This window comes from Rhinoraja longicauda, chromosome 21, assembly GCF_053455715.1.
Source record: "Rhinoraja longicauda isolate Sanriku21f chromosome 21, sRhiLon1.1, whole genome shotgun sequence".
In the NCBI taxonomy this organism is placed as follows: Eukaryota; Metazoa; Chordata; class Chondrichthyes; order Rajiformes; family Arhynchobatidae; genus Rhinoraja; species Rhinoraja longicauda.
In genome coordinates this window covers 1,928,714-1,948,514 of record NC_135973.1, presented here as the reverse complement: position 1 = coordinate 1,948,514, position 19,801 = coordinate 1,928,714, and the positions used below count along the sequence as shown (strand labels likewise).

Sequence of the window (19,801 nt, the reverse complement as noted above, 5' to 3'; positions counted from 1 at the left end):
CTCTCCCCCTCTCTCCCCTCTCCCCCCCTCTCCCCCCCTCCCTCTCCCTCCTCTCCTCCCTCTCCCCCCTCTCTCCCCTCTTTCCCCTCTCCCCCCTCTCTCTCCCCTGTCTCTAACTGTGTTTTGTGTCCCCCCCCTACCCAGGGTAACCAGGAGGCCACGGCCCCCCCGGACACGATGGCCCAGCCATACCCGTCTGCCCAGTTTGCACCGCCTCAGAATGGGATTCCTACAGAATACACAGCTCCCCACCCACACCCAGCGCCAGACTACACCGGCCAGCCCACCGTCCCTGAGCACACAATGAACATGTACCCCACGGGGCAGACACACACGGAACAGACCGCCAGCGACACAAACGCACAGACCGTGTCTGGAACGGCCACAGTAAGTGACCATTTACCACCTTACTGTAAACTGTCTGTCCACAGGTTGGAAGCTAGATACCGGTGAGATGTTTCAGCAGATGTTCCTTGATTGTTGTTGCCCCAAAATGCGTCCATTGACTGTGGTTTGGAATCTGGATCTCGCCAGATGGAAGTTAAAAGGTGCTGGAGTAACTCAGTGGGTCAGGCAGCATCTGTGGAGAACATGGATAGGTGACGTTTCACAGAGTGCTGGAGTAACTCAGCGGGTCAGGCAGCATCTGTGGAGAACATGGATCGGTGACGATTCATGTCAGATAGATGCTGCTTGGCCTGCTGAGTTACTCCAGCACTCTGTGTCTTTACTTAGTAAACCAGCATCTGCAGTTCCTTGTTTCTGAAGAAGGGTCTCGACCCGAAACGTCACCCATTCCTTCTCTCCCGAGATGCTGCCTGACCCGCTGAGTTACTCCAGCATTTTGTGAATAAATCGATTTGTACCAGCATCTGCAGTTATTTTCTTATACTCTTTGTTTCTACGTCTTGGATCTGACAGGTTTTGATTGAACCATGGTTTGGTGCGTCAGGTATTTGCTGAATAGACAATAGACAATAGATGTAGGAGGAGGCCATTCGGCCCTTCGAGCCAGCACCACCATTCACTGTGATCATGGCTGATCATTCTCAATCAGTACCCCGTTCCTGCCTTCTCCCCATACCCCCATATTCCCCTTATGGAATGCAAACCAAGAATGTCACTGTACCAAGGAACGTCCACCAATAAACTTCCACTGACTGATTGAGGATGTTGCCAGTACTTGCCTTATGTAGAGGTTGCACCTTTCCTTGAGTGAATGTTTCAGCAAAGATGGAAGAGCCTTGTGTCCATTGACTGGAGCGACTAGGCTTGTACGCACTGGAATAAGAAGGATGAGAGGAGATCTTATCGAAACATATAAGATTATTAAGGGGTTGGACACGTTAGAGGCAGGAAACATGTTCCCAATGTTGGGGGAGTCCAGAACAAGGAGCCACAGTTTAAGAATAAGGGGTAGGCCATTTAGAACTGAGATGAGGAAAAACTTTTTCAGTCAGAGAGTTGTGAATCTGTGGAATTCGCTGCCTCAGAAGGCAGTGGAGGCCAATTCTCTGAATGCATTCAAGAGAGAGCTGGATAGAGCTCTTAAGGATAGCGGAGTCAGGGGGTATGGGGAGAAGGTAGGAACGGGGGTACTGATTGAGAATGATCAGCCATGATCACATTGAATGGCGGTGCTGGCTCGAAGGGCCGAATGGCCTCCTCCTGCACCTATTGTCTATTGTCTATTCCTTCGTGCAGATGAAGCAGTGACATTGTCCCCCTTCTCCACTCTGGTGCGTGTCATGGCAGACACAAGGAACTGCAGATGCTGCTTGCAAGAACAGACTCAAAGTGCTGGAGTAACCCAGCGGGTCAGACCGCATCTCTGGAGAGAAACGTCACCTATCCGTGTTCTCCAGAGATGCTGCCTGACCCACTGAGTTACTCCAGCACTCTATGAAACGTCTCCTATCCATGTTCTCCAGAGATGCTGCCTGACCCACTGAGTTACTCCAGCATTTTGCATCTACCTTTGATTTAAACCAGCATCTGCAGTTTTTATTTCCCATACACCATGCTAACCACATCGGGACTTCTTGTGCTAAGGCAGCAGGAAGTGTATTTTGACCATGTACTGTGTTGAATGCAGTCGGGCAGTGTGAGCAGCCACTGACCCCTGACGAGAGAACTGGTCTATGTTTAACCACAGTGCATCTATTGAAAAAGTGTAACCGGAACCTACAGATCACGGTGAATTCAATTAATTTTCTGAGGATAAAATGATACCCTGCTGCCTCCTTTTTGTTCCCATCTTCAGATCTTCTGCGTGTTATTTATATCACTGTCTGAACTGGTGATTGGGCTTTTCCATATTTACACAACAGGCAAGGTGGGTGTTTCGGGCCTGGATAGAGTGGATGTGGAGAGGATGTTTCCACTGGTGGGAGAGTCTAGGACCAGAGGGCACAGCCTCAGAATTAAAGGGCGTTCTTTTAGGAAGGAGATGAGGAGGAATTTCTTTAGTCAGAGGGTGGTGAATCTGTGGGAATCTTTGCCACAGACGGCTGTGGAGGCCAAGTCAGTGGATATGTTTAAGGCAGAGACAGATAGATTCTTGATTAGTGCGGGTGTCAGGGGTTATGGGGAGAAGGCAGGAGAATGGGGTTAGGAGGGAGAGATAGATCAGCCATGAATGAATGGCAGAGTAGACTTGATGGGCCGAATGGCCTAATTCTGCTCCTATCCCTTATGACCTTGTGCTTTCAGTAGCTTGTTGAGTCAATGGAGGACTGATGAAGACTCAAAATGGAATGACTTTAAAATGCTGTCCTCCCCGTCCACACTCTCTGTGTGAATCTACAGGAGGCACTGCCTCAAAAAGGCAGCCAGCATCACCAGAAACCCACACCACCCTGGCCACACTCTCACTGACCCACACCACCCTGGCCACCCTCTCACTGACCCACACCACCCTGGCCACACTCTCACTGACCCACACCACCCTGGCCACACTCTCACTGACCCACACCACCCTGGACACACTCTCACTGACCCACACCACCCTGGCCACACTCTCACTGACCCACACCACCCTGGCCACACTCTCACTGACCCACACCACCCTGGCCACACTCTCACTGACCCACACCACCCTGGCCACACTCTCACTGACCCACACCACCCTGGCCACACTCTCACTGACCCACACCACCCTGGCCACACTCTCACTGACCCACACCACCCTGGCCACACTCTCACTGACCCACACCACCCTGGCCACACTCTCACTGACCCACACCACCCTGGCCACACTCTCACTGACCCACACCACCCTGGCCACACTCTCACTGACCCACACCACCCTGGACACACTCTCATCTCGCTGCTACCATCGGGAAGAAGGTACAGGAGCCTGAAAACCATGACCTCCAGATTCCAGAATACCTTCTCCCCTGCATCTGAAGAAGGGTCCCGACCTGAAAGGTCACCTATCCATGTTCTCCACAGATGCTGCCTGACCCGCTGAGTTACTCCAGCGCTCTGTGAAACGTCACCTATCCATGTTCTCCACAGATGCTGCCTGACCCGCTGAGTTACTCCAGCACTCTGTGAATATATCTCTCCAACTGAAGTTAAATTCTAATTGTGAACTGCAATGTCAAAGTCAAAATAAATAGTTTAGAGAGGCAGAATGTTTACAAAAGCAAATTGATCTTATTAGAGATTAACTATCCCCGCCTGCAGGAGAGGAAAGCAGATGATTTAAACAATACATACAATTGATTATTTCACTTGATACTTTAATGTTTTACAAATCAGATCTCGAATGTACATTAGGAGTTTCTGAGACAATTTTAAAGGTTTCTTTTTATATATCAGCATATCAATGTGATTATCGAGAAACATGATACCAGGCATCACGCGACTAGAATCTCAGGAATCGGAAGCCCCGCACATTGATTTTCAGCTCTTGCTGATAGTGCTAAATGACGAGGTGAGAAATGAGACTCTGGAAAATTATTCCAGATACTTACTAGTTCAGTTTATTGTCACGTGTACCAAGGTACAGTGAGAAGCTTGTGTTGCGTGCGATCCAGTCAGCGGAAAGACAATATACGATTACAATCGATCCATTCCTTCTCTCCTGAGATGCTGCCTGACCTGCTGAGTTACTCCAGCATTTTGTGAATAAATACCTTCGATCCATTCACAGTGTACAGATGCATGATAAGGGAATAACGTTTAGTGCAAGGTAAAGCCAGCAAAGTCCGATCAAGGATAGTCCGAGGGTCACCAATGAGGTAGATAGTAGTTCAGCACTGCTCTCTGGTTGTGGTAGGATGGTTCAGTTGCCTGATAACAGCCTGGAAGAAACTGTCCCTGAATCTGGAGGTGTGCGTTTGCACACTTTTATACATTTTGCCAGATGGGAGCGGGGAGAAGAGGGAGTGGCCGGGGTGAGACTGGTCCTTGATTATGCTGCTGGCCTTGCCGAGGCAGCGTGAGGTGTAGATGGAGTCAATGGAGGGGAGGTGGGTTTGTGTGATGGTCTGGGCTAAATATGCATTTAACTGACCTCGATGAGGCAACTTCTATCCATAGAGAGTGGGGGTGTAAATCAGTGTACAGAGATTTCTTCCGTGCTTGTTACAAAAGGTTGAGTCAGCCAAGCCAATGCCACAATTCACATGCCCATTCTGGTCGTTTATCTATCTTCTCCTGCTCAGGGTCATTTTGAGGCAATCCATCAATGAAAAGATCACGGGCATGAAATGTCAATAATTTTTAATAGCAGCTGTAAGATTAAATGACAACAGAAATATATGCAGAAATAATCCACTCTGATTCCCCATCTCATCTCTGATACCACACAGCACTGCAACATTTGGGGGGTGTGGCTGTGTTCTGCAGCTGCAGCTCACCGGCAGTCTCTCTGGTTTTTTTTTTTTTTTTTTGTCATTGTCGTCGTTAAATGTACATTTTGTTTTATTTTTAACTCTGTGTATGTGGGGGGGTGGTGGGGGGGTTGGGGGAAACATTTTTTCAAATCTCCTCCTCAACGGAGATGCGACCTTTACCGTGTCGTATCTCCGTTCGCGCTACGGCCTAACATCGTGGAGTCGGCGGCCTCCAGCTGGGATCGACCTCAAAGACTCCGGTCGCAGGGCCTGGACTTACCATCTCGGAGGCTTCGGCCGTGGGCCGTGCAGACCGCAACATCGGGAGTTCGCAGGTCCCTGGCTGGCGACCGGCTTTTGGGAGCTCCAGCCGTAGAGGCTTCACCGCCCCGAAGCGCGAGGTACGATCGACCCGCTCGCAGGCCCTTCATCGCCCTGCGTGACCTGGCCGCGGCACTTTACATCGCCCGGTGGGGGCTCAGGACTTTCATCGCCCTGCGTGACCTGGCCGCGGCACTTTACATCGCCCGGTGGGGGCTCAGGACTTTCATCGCCCTGCGTGGCTCGGCCGCAGCACTTTCCATCGCCCGGTGGGGGCTCAGGACTTTCATCGGCCTGCTCGGCTCGGCCCTGGGACTTTCCATCGCCCGGTGGGGGCTTCAAAAAGTTGGGAGCCTCGATCACCTCGTGGCACCACGGGAGAAGAACGAGGAGGAGATAAGACTTTGCCTTCCATCACAGTGAGGGTATGCCTAGAGCAATCACTGTGATGGCTGTTTGTGTAAAAAATTATATCTGTGTGTCTTGTGCTTTTTAATGTCTACTGCCGGACCCTGACGTGAGAGGACGCTGGCGTTGTTTATTCGCCGCTTTCCGTCAGGATAGTTTGTCTGTTTGTTTCTATGTTAATAGTTTTTGTAAAGTGCTTTGAGCATGTGATAAGGCGCTATATAAAATAAATGAATTATTATTATTATTATTATTTCTAGTGAGACCGCACCTGGAGTATTGTGTGCAGTTTTGGTCTCCAAATTTGAGGAAGGATATTCTTGCTATTGAGGGCGTGCAGCGTTAGGTTTACTAGGTTAATTCCTGGAATGGCGGGACTGTCGTATGTTAAAAGATTGGAGCGACTAGGCTTGTACACACTGGAATTTAGAAGGATGAGAGGGGATCTTATCGAAACGTATAAGATTATTCAGGGGTTGGACACGTTAGAGGCAGGAAACATGTTCCCAATGTTGGGGGAGTCCAGAACCAGGGGCCACAGTTTAAGAATAAGGGGTAGGCCATTTAGAACTGAGATGAGGAAAAACTTTTTCAGTCAGAGAGTTGTGAATCTGTGGAATTCTCTGCCTCAGAAGGCAGTGGAGGCCAATTCTCTGAATGCATTCAAGAGAGAGCTGGATAGAGCTCTTAAGGATAGCGGAGTCAGGGGGTATGGGGAGAAGGCAGGAACGGGGTACTGATTGATAATGATCAGCCATGATTGCATTGAATGGTGGTGCTGGCTCGAAGGGCCGAATGGCCTCCTCCTGCACCTATTTTCTATTGTCTATTGAGATACTGTAAATATTGCAAACTCAGAATAACCACATTCATCAGTCATAAGTTCATAAGTGAATGGAGCAGAATTAGGCCATTCGGCCCATCACGTGGTGGTAGCAGCAGAGTCGCTGCGTCATAGCGAAAGCTGCTGTCTGTACGGAGTTTGTACGTTCTCCCCGTGACCTGCGTGGGTTTTCTCCGAGATCTTCAGCTTCCTCCCACACTCCAAAGACGTGCAGGTTTGTAGGTTCATTGGCTTGGAGTAAATGTGTAAATTGTCCCTAGTGGGTGTAGCATAGTGTTAGTGTGCGGGGATCGCTGGGCTGCGCGGACCCGGTGGGCCGAAGGGCCTGTTTCCGCGCTGTATCTCTAAACTATACTAAACTAAGGTCTACTCCGCCATTCAATCATGGCTGATCTATCTCTCCCTCCTAACCCCATTCTCCTGCCTTCTCCCCACAACCTTTGACATCCGCACTAATCAAGAACCTGTCTATCTCTGTCTTAAATATATCCACTGACTTGGCCTCCACAACCTTCTGTTGCAATGAATTCCACAGATTCACCACCCTCTGACTAAAAAATTCCTCCTCGTCTCTGTAGAAGTATGTTTTGTTATTCTGAGGCTCTGGGTGCAGTGACATGGATTTATGTAAGGATAAGAAAATAACTGCAGATGCTGGTACAAATCGAAGGTATTTATTCACAAAATGCTGGAGTAACTCAGCAGGTCAGGCAACATCTCAGGAGAGAAGGAATGGGTGACGTTTCGGGTCGAGACCCTTCTTCAGACAGATGTCAGGGGGGCGGGACAAAGGAAGGATATAGGTGGAGACAGGAAGATAGAGGGAGAACTGGGAAGGGGGAGGGGAAGAGAGGGACAGAGGAACTATCTAAAGTTGGAGAAGTCAATGTTCATACCACTGGGCTGCAAGCTGCCCAAGCGAAATATGAGGTGCTATTCCTCCAATTTCCAGTGGGCCTCACTATGGCACTGGAGGAGGCCCATGACAGAAAGGTCAGACTGGGAGTGGGAGGGGGAGTTGAAATGCTCAGCCACCGGGAGACCAGTTTGGACAATGCAGACCGAGCGCAGGTGTTGAGCGAAGCGATCGCCGAGCCGGCGCTTGTAAGGATCGTTTTAATGGAATAAACTTGGATAAACATTCCCAAAGGCAAAGTTGTATCTGGTTTGTTTTCCTGGCATCTGCTTGCCATTTGTTTCATTTAGTTTACTAATTGAAAGCACCATCCAGACCAGAGGACCACCCATCTGCCTTTCAGAACAAACCCTACATCCACATTGAGGCAGAGACTACTGCAACCTTTCACGTGGTGACAGGGACATGGATGGGACAGGTTTAGAGGGATATGGGCCAAACACAGGCAGGTGGGACTAGTGTAGATGGGACATGTTGGCCGGCTTGGGCTGAAGGGCCTGCTTCCACACTCTATGACTCTGGGTATCCACCTATCACTCTCCAGGGTAGACACAAGATGCTGGAGTAACTCAGCGGGACAGGCAGTATCTCTGGAGAGAAGGAATGGGTGGTATCAGTCTCCAGGCTTTGTCTTATCCCAGCTTTCTCTTCTCCCACCTCCCCCCCCCCCCTCCCCCACCCCCCCCCCCCCCAACACCACAATCAGTCCGAAGAAGGGTCCCTGATCGTAAACACCACCTATTCATGTCACTCCACAAAAGCCGCCTGACCAGCTGACAATAGACAATAGGTGCAGGAGGAGGCCATTCGGCCCTTCGAGCCAGCACCGCCATTCAATGTGATCATGGCTGATCATTCACAATCAGTACCCCGTTCCTGCCTTCTCCCCATACCCCCTGACTTCGCTATCCTTAAGAGCTCTATCTAGCTCTCTCTTGAATGCATTCAGAGAATTGGCCTCCACTGCCTTCTGAGGCAGAGAATTCCACAGATTCACAACTCTCTGACTGAAAAAGTTTTTCCTCATCTCCGTTCTAAATGGCCGACCCCTTATTCTTAAACTGTGGCTCCTGGTTCTGGACTCCCCCAACATTGGGAACATGTTTCCTGCCTCCAACGTGTCCAACCCCTCAATAATCTTATATGTTTCGATAAGATCCCCTCTCATCCTTCTAAATTCCAGTATATACAAGCCTAGTCGCTCCAATCTTTCAATATATGACAGTCCCACTGAGTTACTCCAGCACCCCGTGTCCTTTCACCTTGTAAACCAGCACCTGCGGTTCCTCGTGTCCTCGTCACGACCTTGATTGAAAGCCTGCCTGGTTGTGAGAAGAGAGATTCCCTGCTCTGGAACCGTGTGTGCCTGATCCCCCTCATCGGCCTGAATCATGCCCCGTAAATCTCTGCGGTACTCTCTCTCTCTCTCTCTCTCCCTCTCTCTCTCTCTCTCTCTCTCTCTCTCTTTCTCTCTCCGAAGTGTCTTCGCGTCCTCTCTGCATCCTGTTTCCCAGAATTGGAAGTGTCTGGGAGTGCGGGCGGGCTCTGGGTGAGATGATGCTGGATAAGAATCAATACTCTTATTGATTTCACAGCACGATGAACATCAGGCGGCTTGTGTGGGACATTGGGCAGACAGACGCACCAGGTGTGAAATTTGATTTTGGCACTAGTGTAAAATGGGTGATTGCAAATTGGCAGCGAGTTTTATACCTTGGCAGGCTCACTGTTCCGTTGAGGTTAAATGAAAATCAAACAGGGAAGGGGGGAGTCACAAAAGCTGCCGACATTAAATTGCCCCTCTCGCCCGACAGCTGAAGTGAAATTCCAATTCAAACAATGCTATTTATCTCAGTCTCTCAGTCTGAAGAAGGGTCTCGACCCGAAACGTCACCCATTCCGTCTCTCCAGAGATGCTGCCTGACCCGCTGAGTTACTCCAGTGTTAGTGTTAGTGTGCGGGGATCGCTGGTCGGAGCGGACTCGGTGGGCCGAAGGGCCTGTTTCCGCGCTGTATCTCTAAACTAAACTAAACTATCAACTCTTCCTAATGTTAGGTGGTGTGCAGTAAATCACCCATGATCCACCACCCTTGGGACATGGATGTTGCCAGGCTCACATGCTTCTGGACTATTGTGACTTGCTACTCCTGTTAATAACCAAACAGAATTTGATTAAGATAGACACAAAAAGCTGGAGTAACTGAGCGGAACAGGCAGCATCTCTGGAGAGAAAGAATGGGTGACGTTTCAGGTTGAGACAATAGACAATAGGTGCAGGAGGAGGCCATTCGGCCCTTCGAGCCAGCACCACCATTCAATGTGATCATGGCTGATCATTCTCAATCAGTACCCCGTTCCTGCCTTCTCCCCATACCCCTGACTCCGCTATCCTTAAGAGCTCTATCTTGCTCTCTCTTGAATGCATTCAGAGAATTGGCCTCCACTGCCTTCTGAGGCAGAAAATTCCACAGATTCACAACTCTCTGACTGAAAAAGTTTTTCCTCATCTCCGTTCTAAATGGCCTACCCCTTATTCTTAAACTGTGACCCCTGGTTCTGGATTCCCCCCAACATTGGGAACATGTTTCCTGCCTCTAACGTGTCCAACCCGTTAATAATCTTATACGTTTCGATAAGATCCCCTCTCATCCTTCTAAACTCTAGTGTATACAAGCCTAGTCGCTCCAGTCTTTCAACATATGACAGCCCCGCCATTTCGGTTTGTTTCCATTTAAACTAGCATCTGCAGTTCCTTCTTGCAGAATTTGAATAAATCCTCTTTATATATTGGTGCGATCTGGAGCGTCACGACTCCCTTACCTACTGGTCCCAGAGGAGATGGAAGCACCATGGAACCATTGCTCAAGTGTGATCCAATCGTCCTATTCTGTTAAATCTCCTTTCTACCTGTAAATCCAGACACTCTGTAACTCCCTTGTGCTCGATCTGTTGCACTTGAGTCTGGCATGACTGTATTTATGTCTAGTATTATCTGATTCAATTGGACAGCATGCCCACCAAAGCTTTACACTGCACAATAATAAACTTGCAAATCTTCTTTTGCAAGTGCAGAGTCATGAGTGTTTAATTGTCACATGTACCGACAACGGAACCATAACATTTTTACTTGAAGCAGCATAACAGGTCTGTAAACACCATACGTAATACAGGCAACACATAACATGTCTCAGAATAAACGGACGTATCTTTAGGAAGGAGACGAGGAGGAATTTATTTCGCCAGTGGGCGGTGAATCTGTGGAATTCTTTGCCACAGAAGGCTGTGGAGGCCACAAGTCAGTGGGTATTTTTAAGGCAGAGATAGACAGATTCTTGATCAGTGCGGGTGTCATGGGTTATGGGGACAAGGCAGGAGAATGGGGTTAGGAGAGAGAGATAGATCAGGCACGATTGAATGGCAGAGTTGACCTAATTCTGCTCCTAGAACATATAAACTTAGAAATAAAAGTTAAAAGCATTGATAACTCCAATACTAGTGCTAAATGGTCTGAAACCCTTCGTGCAATCAGGACAGTCCATAGTTCATAATGTAGTTGGTGTTGTGTGGTGTTTAACAGCCTGATGGCTGTAGGGAAGAAAGTGTTCCTGAGCCTGGAGGTCACGGTTTGGGTCAGTGAGAGTGTGGCCACTGACCCACACCACCCTGGCCACACTCTCACTGACCCACACCACCCTGGCCACACTCTCACTGACCCACACCACCCTGGCCACACTCTCACTGACCCACACCACCCTGGCCACACTCTCACTGACCCACACCACCCTGGCCACACTCTCACTGACCCACACCACCCTGGCCACACTCTCACTGACCCACACCACCCTGGCCACACTCTCACTGACCCACACCACCCTGGCCACACTCTCACTGACCCACACCACCCTGGCCACACTCTCACTGACCCACACCACCCTGGCCACACTCTCACTGACCCACACCACCCTGGCCACATTCTCACTGACCCACACAACCCTGGCCACACTCTCACTGACCCACACCACCCTGGCCACACTCTCACTGACCCACACCACCCTGGCCACACTCTCACTGACCCACACCACCCTGGCCACACTCTCACTGACCCACACCACCCTGGCCACACTCTCACTGACCCACACCACCCTGGCCACATTCTCACTGACCCACACCACCCTGGCCACAGTCTCACTGACCCACACCACCCTGGCCACACTCTCACTGACCCACACAACCCTGGCCACACTCTCACTGACCCACACCACCCTGGCCACACTCTCACTGACCCACACCACCCTGGCCACACTCTCACTGACCCACACCACCCTGGCCACACTCTCATCTGACTCCTGCCATCAGGAAGAAGGTACAGGACCTATTGTTGTGTGCTAACCTCCAGCACTTTGTGTTTCACTCAAGATTCCATCATCTGCAGTCTCTTGCGACTCCATTTGGTGAAGTGCTTTGCCATCTGCTTCCATGCCTCATGTCAAACTAACCCTGATCACCTTTCCATGAAGTGAATTATGTCAATTGTCCCTTTACATAGATTCATAGAGTGAAACAGTGTGTAAACAGGCCCTTCGGCCCAACTTTCCCACACCGGCCAACATGTCCCAGCTACACTAGTCCCACCTGCCCGCATTTGGTCCATATCCCTCCAAACCTGTCCTATCCATGTACCTGTCTAGCTGTTTCTTTAATGATGAGATAGTCCCAGCCTCGACTACCTCCTCTGGCAGCTCGTTCCATACACCCACCACCCTTTGCATGAAAAAGTTACCTCTCAGATTCCAAATAAATCTTTTTTCCCTCACGTTAAACCTATGTCCTCTGTTCCTCGATTCCCCTACTCTGGGCAAGAGACCCTGTGCGTCTACTCGATCTGCACGGTGGCGCAGCGGTAGAGTTGCTGCCTTACAGTGAATGCAGCGCCGGAGACTCGGGTTCGATCCCGACTACGGGCGCCGTCTGTATGGAGTTTGTACGTTCTCCCCGTGACCTGCGTGGGTTTTCTCCGAGATCTTCGGTTTCCTCCCTCACTCCAAAGACGTGCAGTTATGTAGGTTAATTGGCTGGGCAAAATGTAAAAAATTGTCCTTAGTGTGTGTAGGATAGTGTTAGTGTGCGGGGATCGCTGGGCGGCACGGACCCGGTGGGCCGAAGGGCCTGTTTCCGCGCTGTATCTCTAAATCTAAATCTAAAAAAATCTATTCCTCTCATGAGCTTTCTAAACACGGATCATTGCTATTTTGTTCTGTGCAGTCTGTAGCCATCATTGCCCTTAATAAACCATCTATTTATTTCTCATAATCACATTGTCCTTGTTAGACAATAGACAATAGGTGCAGGAGGAGGCCATTTGGCCCTTCGAGCCAGCACCGCCATTCAATGTGATCATGGCTGATCATTCTCAATCAGTACCCCGTTCCTGCCTTCTCCCCATACCCCATGACTCCGCTATCCTTAAGAGCTCTATCCAGCTCTCTCTTGAATGCATTCAGAGAATTGGCCTCCACTGCCTTCTGAGGCAGAGAATTCCACAGATTTGTGCTTTCTCCTTTGAATGTGGTTCCATGCTGGAGAAGTAGGTTTGGCATTTCTGTGTCACCTTTCTTAAGTCCATTTTATTTTCAGCAATTTTTTTTCACATTTTAGCAAAGTTTTACAATTGTCTTAAAATTGGACAATCTAATCTTGAACCATTGAACCTGTCCTCATCCTTTGGCTAACTTTAGTAACGAGGACTATTTCTAGTGATTAAATTACACCAGTGTTGTTTGTTGAACTGCGCGCTGTAATTAAAACCTCAAGTGAAGTGACATTAGCAGTTGTTTTATTTCATGCAGTCTTGTGTTTAGACCTACCTGTCACTGTTTCAGAAATGATCAGTTATTTTGGACAAAAGTAAATCTTTCGAGCTGTTCGTTTATATGGAGTATTGTGTACAGTTTTGGTCTCCTAATCTGAGGAAAGACATTCTAGCCTTAGAGGGAGTACACAGAAGGTTCACCAGATTGATTCCTGGGATGGCAGGACTTTCATATGAAGAAAGACTGAATAGACTCGGCTTGTACTCGCTGGAATTTAGAAGATTGAGGGGGGATCTTATAGAAACTTACAAAATTCTTAAGGGGTTGGACAGGCTAGATGCAGGAAGATTGTTCCCGATGTTGGGGAAGTCCAGAACAAGGGGTCACAGTTTAAGGATAAGGGGGAAGTCTTTTAGGACCGAGATGAGAAAGTTGTTTTTCACACAGAGAGTGGTGAATCTGTGGAATTCTCTGCCACAGAAGGTAGTTGAGGCCAGTTCATTGGCTATATTTAAGAAGGAGTTAGATGTGGCCCTTGTGGCTAAAGGGATCAGGGGGTATGGAGAGAAGGCAGGTACAGGTTACTGAGCTGGATGATCAGCCATGATCATATTGAATGGCAGTGCAGGCTTGAAGGGCCGAATGGCCTACTCCTGCACCTATTTTCTATGTTTCTATGTTTCTATGTAAATATTGGAGACCCTCGGCTACCTTTAATTGGACTTTACCTTGCACAGAACGTTATTCCCTTAATCCTGCATCTGTATACTGTGGATGGCTCGATTGTAATCATATATCGCCTGTTGGGTGTCAGGGGTTATGAGGACAATAGACAATAGGTGCAGGAGGAGGCCATTCGGCCCTTCGAGCCTGTACGCACCGCCATTCAATGTGATCATGGCTGATCATTCTCAATCAGTACCCCGTTCCTGCCTTCTCCCCATACCCCCTGACTCCGCTATCCTTAAGAGCTCTATCTAGCTCTCTCTTGAATGTATTCAGAGAATTGGCCTCCACTGCCTTCTGAGGCAGAGAATTCCACAGATTCACAACTCTCTGACTGAAAAGGCAGGAGAATGGGGTTAGGAGGGAGAGATAGATGATTGGATGGTGGAGTAGACTTGATGGGCCGAATGGCCTAATTCTACTCCTATCACACATGAACTCCTGGACTTTCTGTATCGTCTTTCCACTGACTGGTTAGCACACAACAATAGCTCCTGTACCTTCTTCCCAATGGCAGGAGTCGGACGAGAGTGTGGCCAGGGTGGTGTGGGTCAGTGGGAGTGTGGCCAGGGTGGTGTGGGTCAGTGAGAGTGTGGCCAGGGTGGTGTGGGTCAGTGAGAGTGTGGCCAGGGTGGTGTGGGTCAGTGAGAGTGTGGCCAGGGTGGTGTGGGACAGTGAGAGTGTGGCCAGGGTGGTGTGGGTCAGTGAGAGTGTGGCCAGGGTGGTGTGGGTCAGTGAGAGTGTGGCCAGGGTGGTGTGGGTCAGTGAGAGTGTGGCCAGGGTGGTGTGGGTCAGTGAGAGTGTGGCCAGGGTGGTGTGGGTCAGTGAGAGTGTGGCCAGGGTGGTGTGGGTCAGTGAGAGTGTGGCCAGGGTGGTGTGGGTCAGTGAGAGTGTGGTCAGGGTGGTGTGGGTCAGTGAGAGTGTGGCCAGGGTGGTGTGGGTCAGTGAGAGTGTGGCCAGGGTGGTGTGGGTCAGTGAGAGTGTGGCCAGGGTGGTGTGGGTCAGTGAGAGTGTGGCCAGGGTGGTGTGGGTCAGTGAGAGTGTGGCCAGGGTGGTGTGGGTCAGTGAGAGTGTGGCCAGGGTGGTGTGGGTCAGTGAGAGTGTGGCCAGGGTGGTGTGGGTCAGTGAGAGCGTGGCCAGGGTGGTGTGGGTCAGTGAGAGTGTGGCCAGGGTGGTGTGGGTCAGAGAGTGTGGCCAGGGTGGTGTGGGTCAGTGAGAGTGTGGCCAGGGTGGTGTGGGTCAGTGAGAGTGTGGCCAGGGTGGTGTGGGTCAGTGAGAGTGTGGCCAGGGTGGTGTGGGTCAGTGAGAGTGTGGCCAGGGTGGTGTGGGTCAGTGAGAGTGTGGCCAGGGTGGTGTGGGTCAGTGAGAGTGTGGCCAGGGTGGTGTGGGTCAGTGAGAGTGTGGCCAGGGTGGTGTGGGTCAGTGAGAGTGTGGCCAGGGTGGTGTGGGTCAGTGAGAGTGTGGCCAGGGTGGTGTGGGTCAGTGAGAGTGTGGCCAGGGTGGTGTGGGTCAGTGAGAGTGTGGCCAGGGTGGTGTGGGTCAGTGAGAGTGTGGCCAGGGTGGTGTGGGTCAGTGAGAGTGTGGCCAGGGTGGTGTGGGTCAGTGAGAGTGTGGCCAGGGTGGTGTGGGTCAGTGAGAGTGTGGCCAGGGTGGTGTGGGTCAGTGAGAGTGTGGCCAGGGTGGTGTGGGTCAGTGAGAGTGTGGCCAGGGTGGTGTGGGTCTCTGATGATGCTGGCTGCCTTTGTGTGGCAGCGACTCCTGTAATCTCTTGGACTATCTTTGATCGGACTTTACTGGCTTTATCTTGCACGAAACGCTATTCACGTTATTCACTTTATCATGTATCATGTATCTGTGTACTGTGGACTGCTCAAATAGGAATAAGGGGTAGGCCATTTAGAACGTTGATGAGGGAAGGCAGTGGAGGCCAATTCTCTGAATGCATTCAAGAGAGAGCTAGATAGAGCTCTTAAGGATAGCGGAGTCAGGGGGTATGGGGAGAAGGCAGGAACGGGGTACTGATTGAGAATGATCAGCCATGATCACATTGAATGGCGGTGCTGGCTCGAAGGGCCGAAGGGCCGAATGGCCTCCTCCTGCACCTATTGTCTATTGTCTATTGTCTGTTGTCTATTGTCTATTGAAACCGAAGATCTCAGTGAAAACCCACGCAGGTCACGGGGAGAACGTACAAACTCTGTACAGACAGCACCCGTGGTCGGGATGGAACCCGGGTCTCCGGCGCTGTGAGGCGGCAGCTCTACCGCTGCGCCATCGTGCCGCTCTGTGACCAGTCACATTCTGCCAACCTATGCCCATTATCCCCACTCACAGCTGATTGCTGTTCCATTTATTCTCCCACCAGGTCAACAGTTATGAAAGACTCCCCCCTTCCCAGTTCTCCCACTGTCTTCCTGTCTCCACCTTTTCTTCTTGCTTTGTCCCGCACCCCCCCCCCCCCCGGCATCAGTCTGAAGAAGGGTCTCGACCCGAAACGTCACCCATTCCTTCTCTCCAGAGATGCTGCCTGACCCGCTGAGTTACTCCAACATTTTGTGTCTACCTTCGATTTGTACCAGCATCTGCAGTTATTTTCCTACTGAAAGACTTTATTGACTGCCTTCTGAATGTCCATATTTATAACACCAATAAACATGGGCCTCTCCACCACTTCAGTCAACTCTTCAAAAAATCAAATCCATGTTGTCAGGCGTGACCTATGCCTGACAGAACAGCCTCATCATCTTTGTTAAATTGAATATATAACTGCAATTAGATGCAGCTAACCAATATTTAAAGACCAAATTCATTAAAATGCACACCAGTACTGTACAAAGAGACAAGCGATCATCATCTCTAGTTTAGTACAAGTCACATTATATTATACTATTGTTTAAACAGGGACAGGCCATACGAGTTCAGATTTTGATCATAATTTGGGAAATAGATATCTGGAGATTTTTATTGCAAGTACTTTTAAAATGGCAATGTACATAGATAGCAGTGAACATGATCAGAAGGTTAACATCAGAGATAGACACAAGATGCTGGAGAAATCACAAAATGCTGGTGTAACTCAGCGGGTCAGGCAGCATCTAGGAGAGAGGGAATGGGTGACGTTTCGGGTCGAGACCCTTCTTCAGACTGATGCTCGACCCGAAACGTCACCTGTTCCCTCTCTCCTAGACGCTGCCTGACCTGCTGAGTTACTCCAGCATTTTGTGATACCTTCGATTTGTACCAACCTCCGATCGATGAACAAACTCGGCCTCGCTCCCCGAACACACATCGTTAGCCTACACTGTCTGGGCCTACAGTGGCCCCCCGGGCCCACAGCGTCCGGGCCCAAAGCGTCCGGGCCCACAGTGTCCGGGCCCACAGCGTCTGGGCCTACAGTGTCCGGGCCCACAGTGTCCGGGCCCACAGCATCTGGGCCTACAGTGTCCGGGCCTACAGTGGCCCCCCCGGGCCCACAGCATCCGAGCCCACAACGTCCGGGCCCACAGCATCCGGGCCCACAGCGTCCGGGCCCACAGCATCCGGGCCCACAGTGTCCGGGCCCACAGCGTCCGGGCCCACAGTGTCCGGGCCCACAGTGTCCGGGCCCACAGTGTCCGGGCCCACAGCGTCCGGGCCCACAGCGTCCGGGCCCACAGCGTCCGGGCCCACAGCTTGCGGGCCCACAGCGTCCTCCGGGCCCACAGTGTCCGGGCCCACAGCGTCCGGGCCCACAGTGTCCGGGCCCACAGCGTCCGGGCCCACAGCATCAGGGCCCACAGTGTCCGGGCCCACAGTGTCCGGGCCCACAGCGTCCGGGCCCACAGTGTCCGGGCCCACAGTGTCCGGGCCCACAGTGTCCGGGCCCACAGCGTCCGGGCCCACAGTGTCCGGGCCCACAGCGTCCGGGCCCACAGTGTCCGGGCCTACAGTGTCCGGGCCCACAGCGTCCGGGCCCACAGCGTCCGGGCCCACAGCGTCCGGGCCCACAGCGTCCGGGCCCACAGCGTCCGGGCCCACAGTGTCCGGGCCTACAGCGTCCGGGCCCACAGCGTCCGGGCCTACAGCGTCCGGGCCCACAGCGTTCGGGCCCACAGCGTCCGGGCCCACATTGTCCGGGCCCACAGCCTCCGGGCCCACATCGTCCGGGCCCACAGCGTCCGGGCCCACATTGTCCGGGCCTACAGTGTCCGGGCCCACATTGTCCGGGCCCACAGCGTCCGGGCCTACAGTGTCCGGGCCCACATTGTCCGGGCCCACAGCGTCCGGGCACACAGCGTCCGGGCCCACAGCGTCCGGGCCCACAGTGTCCGGGCCCACAGCGTCCGGGCCCACAGTGTCCGGGCCCACAGCGTCCTCCGGGCCTAATACGGGACAAGGGCAGTCCCGTACGGGACAAACCAATTTAGCCCAAAATACGGGATGTCCCGGCTAATACGGGACAGTTGGAAACCCTACCAGTAAGGTAGATGGAAGCTCAGGACCGCTCTCTAGTTGATGATACAATGAATGTTTCAGTTGCCTGATAACAGCTGGGAAGAAAACGTCCCTGAATCTGGAGGTGTACCTCTTGCCTGATGGGAGAGGGGAGAAGAGGGAGTGGCCGGGGTGAGACTGGTCCTTGATTATGCTGCTGGCCTTGCCGAGGCAGCGTGAGGTGTAGATGGAGTCGATGGAAGGGAGGTTGGTTTGTGTGATGGTCTGGGCTGCTGGCCTTGCCGAGGCAGCGTGAGGTATAGATGGAGTCGATGGAAGGGAGGTTGGTTTGTGTGTGTGATGGTCTGGGCTGCTGGCCTTGCCGAGGCAGCGTGAGGTATAGATGGAGTCGATGGAAGGGAGGTTGGTTTGTGTGTGTGATGGTCTGGGCTGCTGGCCTTGCCGAGGCAGCGTGAGGTGTAGATGGAGTCGGTGTGAGGGAGGTTGGTTTGTCCGATGCTTTAAAGCTGCAGCAAGTTAAAAGAGGAGATGGAGTAAAGACCGCGTCTTGGTCTTCACTCAGACATGGGCAACAAAACCAGAAATGCTCACAATCTGGAAAGAGATTGAGTTTTCCAGTGGGTAATTTTCACAGCAGGTTCAAATTATAAGATGCAGCCCAGCACTCATTTTCCCTGTCACTCCTGCATCAGCTTTGCACTGTGCTCCTGTTTGCATCGTGAAACTAGGAGTCACTGATGGAGAGCATTATTGTGTGACACATAATAACAGGGTGAAGCTGCCACTTCAAAGATTAGACGTTTAACTTTTGCTGGAACAGTCTGGGCAGATATCACTGTGGAACTCATCTGCACAGACAGTGGTAGAGGCCAGGTAGGGTCGCCAACTGTCCCGTATCAGCCGGGACATCCCGTATTTTGGGCTAAATTAGTTTGTCCCCGTACGAGACCGCCCTTGTCCCGTATTAGTAGGGTTGCCAACTTCCTCGCTCCCAAATAAGGGACAAAGGGTGACGTCACCGCCCCGCGCCCCATGTGACCTCGCCCAGCCAGCGGCCACGTGCTCCCGCTCCACCAATGGCGGCCGCCCGGGCCGGGAGGCGGTTTGCGTAGCCGTTGGTGGAGCGGGAGCACGTGGCCGCTGGCTGGGCGAGGTCACGTGGGGCGCGGGGCGGTGACGTCACCCCTTGTCCCGTATTTGGTAGTGAGGAAGTTGGCGACCCCTAAGGCCAAGTCATTGGGTATTTTTAAAGTGGAGATTGGCAGATAGTTGTCAGGGGTTACAGAGAGAAGGCAGGAGAATGGGGTTGAGAGGGGAAAATAGATCAGCCATGATTGAATGGTGGAATGGGTCGAATGGCTTAATTCTGCTCCTATCACTTACTGAGACGAGGAGGGGGCGGGCTGGCTCAGTGGCTCCCTCTAGAGCCCAGAGAGTTGTGAATCTGTGGGATTCTCTGCCACAGAAGGTAGTGGAGGCCAATTCACTGAGTGTTTT

At 51.5% G+C, this 19,801-nt stretch overlaps 1 protein-coding gene across 10 annotated transcripts in view; it reads left to right on the top strand.

Moving 5' to 3' along the window:
* The window catches only part of rbfox1 (RNA binding fox-1 homolog 1), a 743,628-nt gene that overhangs the window by 600,582 nt on the left and 123,245 nt on the right, over window positions 1-19,801 (top strand). For all 10 annotated transcript variants that reach the window (XM_078417598.1, XM_078417591.1, XM_078417588.1 and 7 more), the window contains one exon: window positions 145-387. In XM_078417598.1, coding sequence (XP_078273724.1) covers window positions 145-387 — 243 coding nt within the window. The remainder of the gene's footprint in view (window positions 1-144; window positions 388-19,801) is intronic.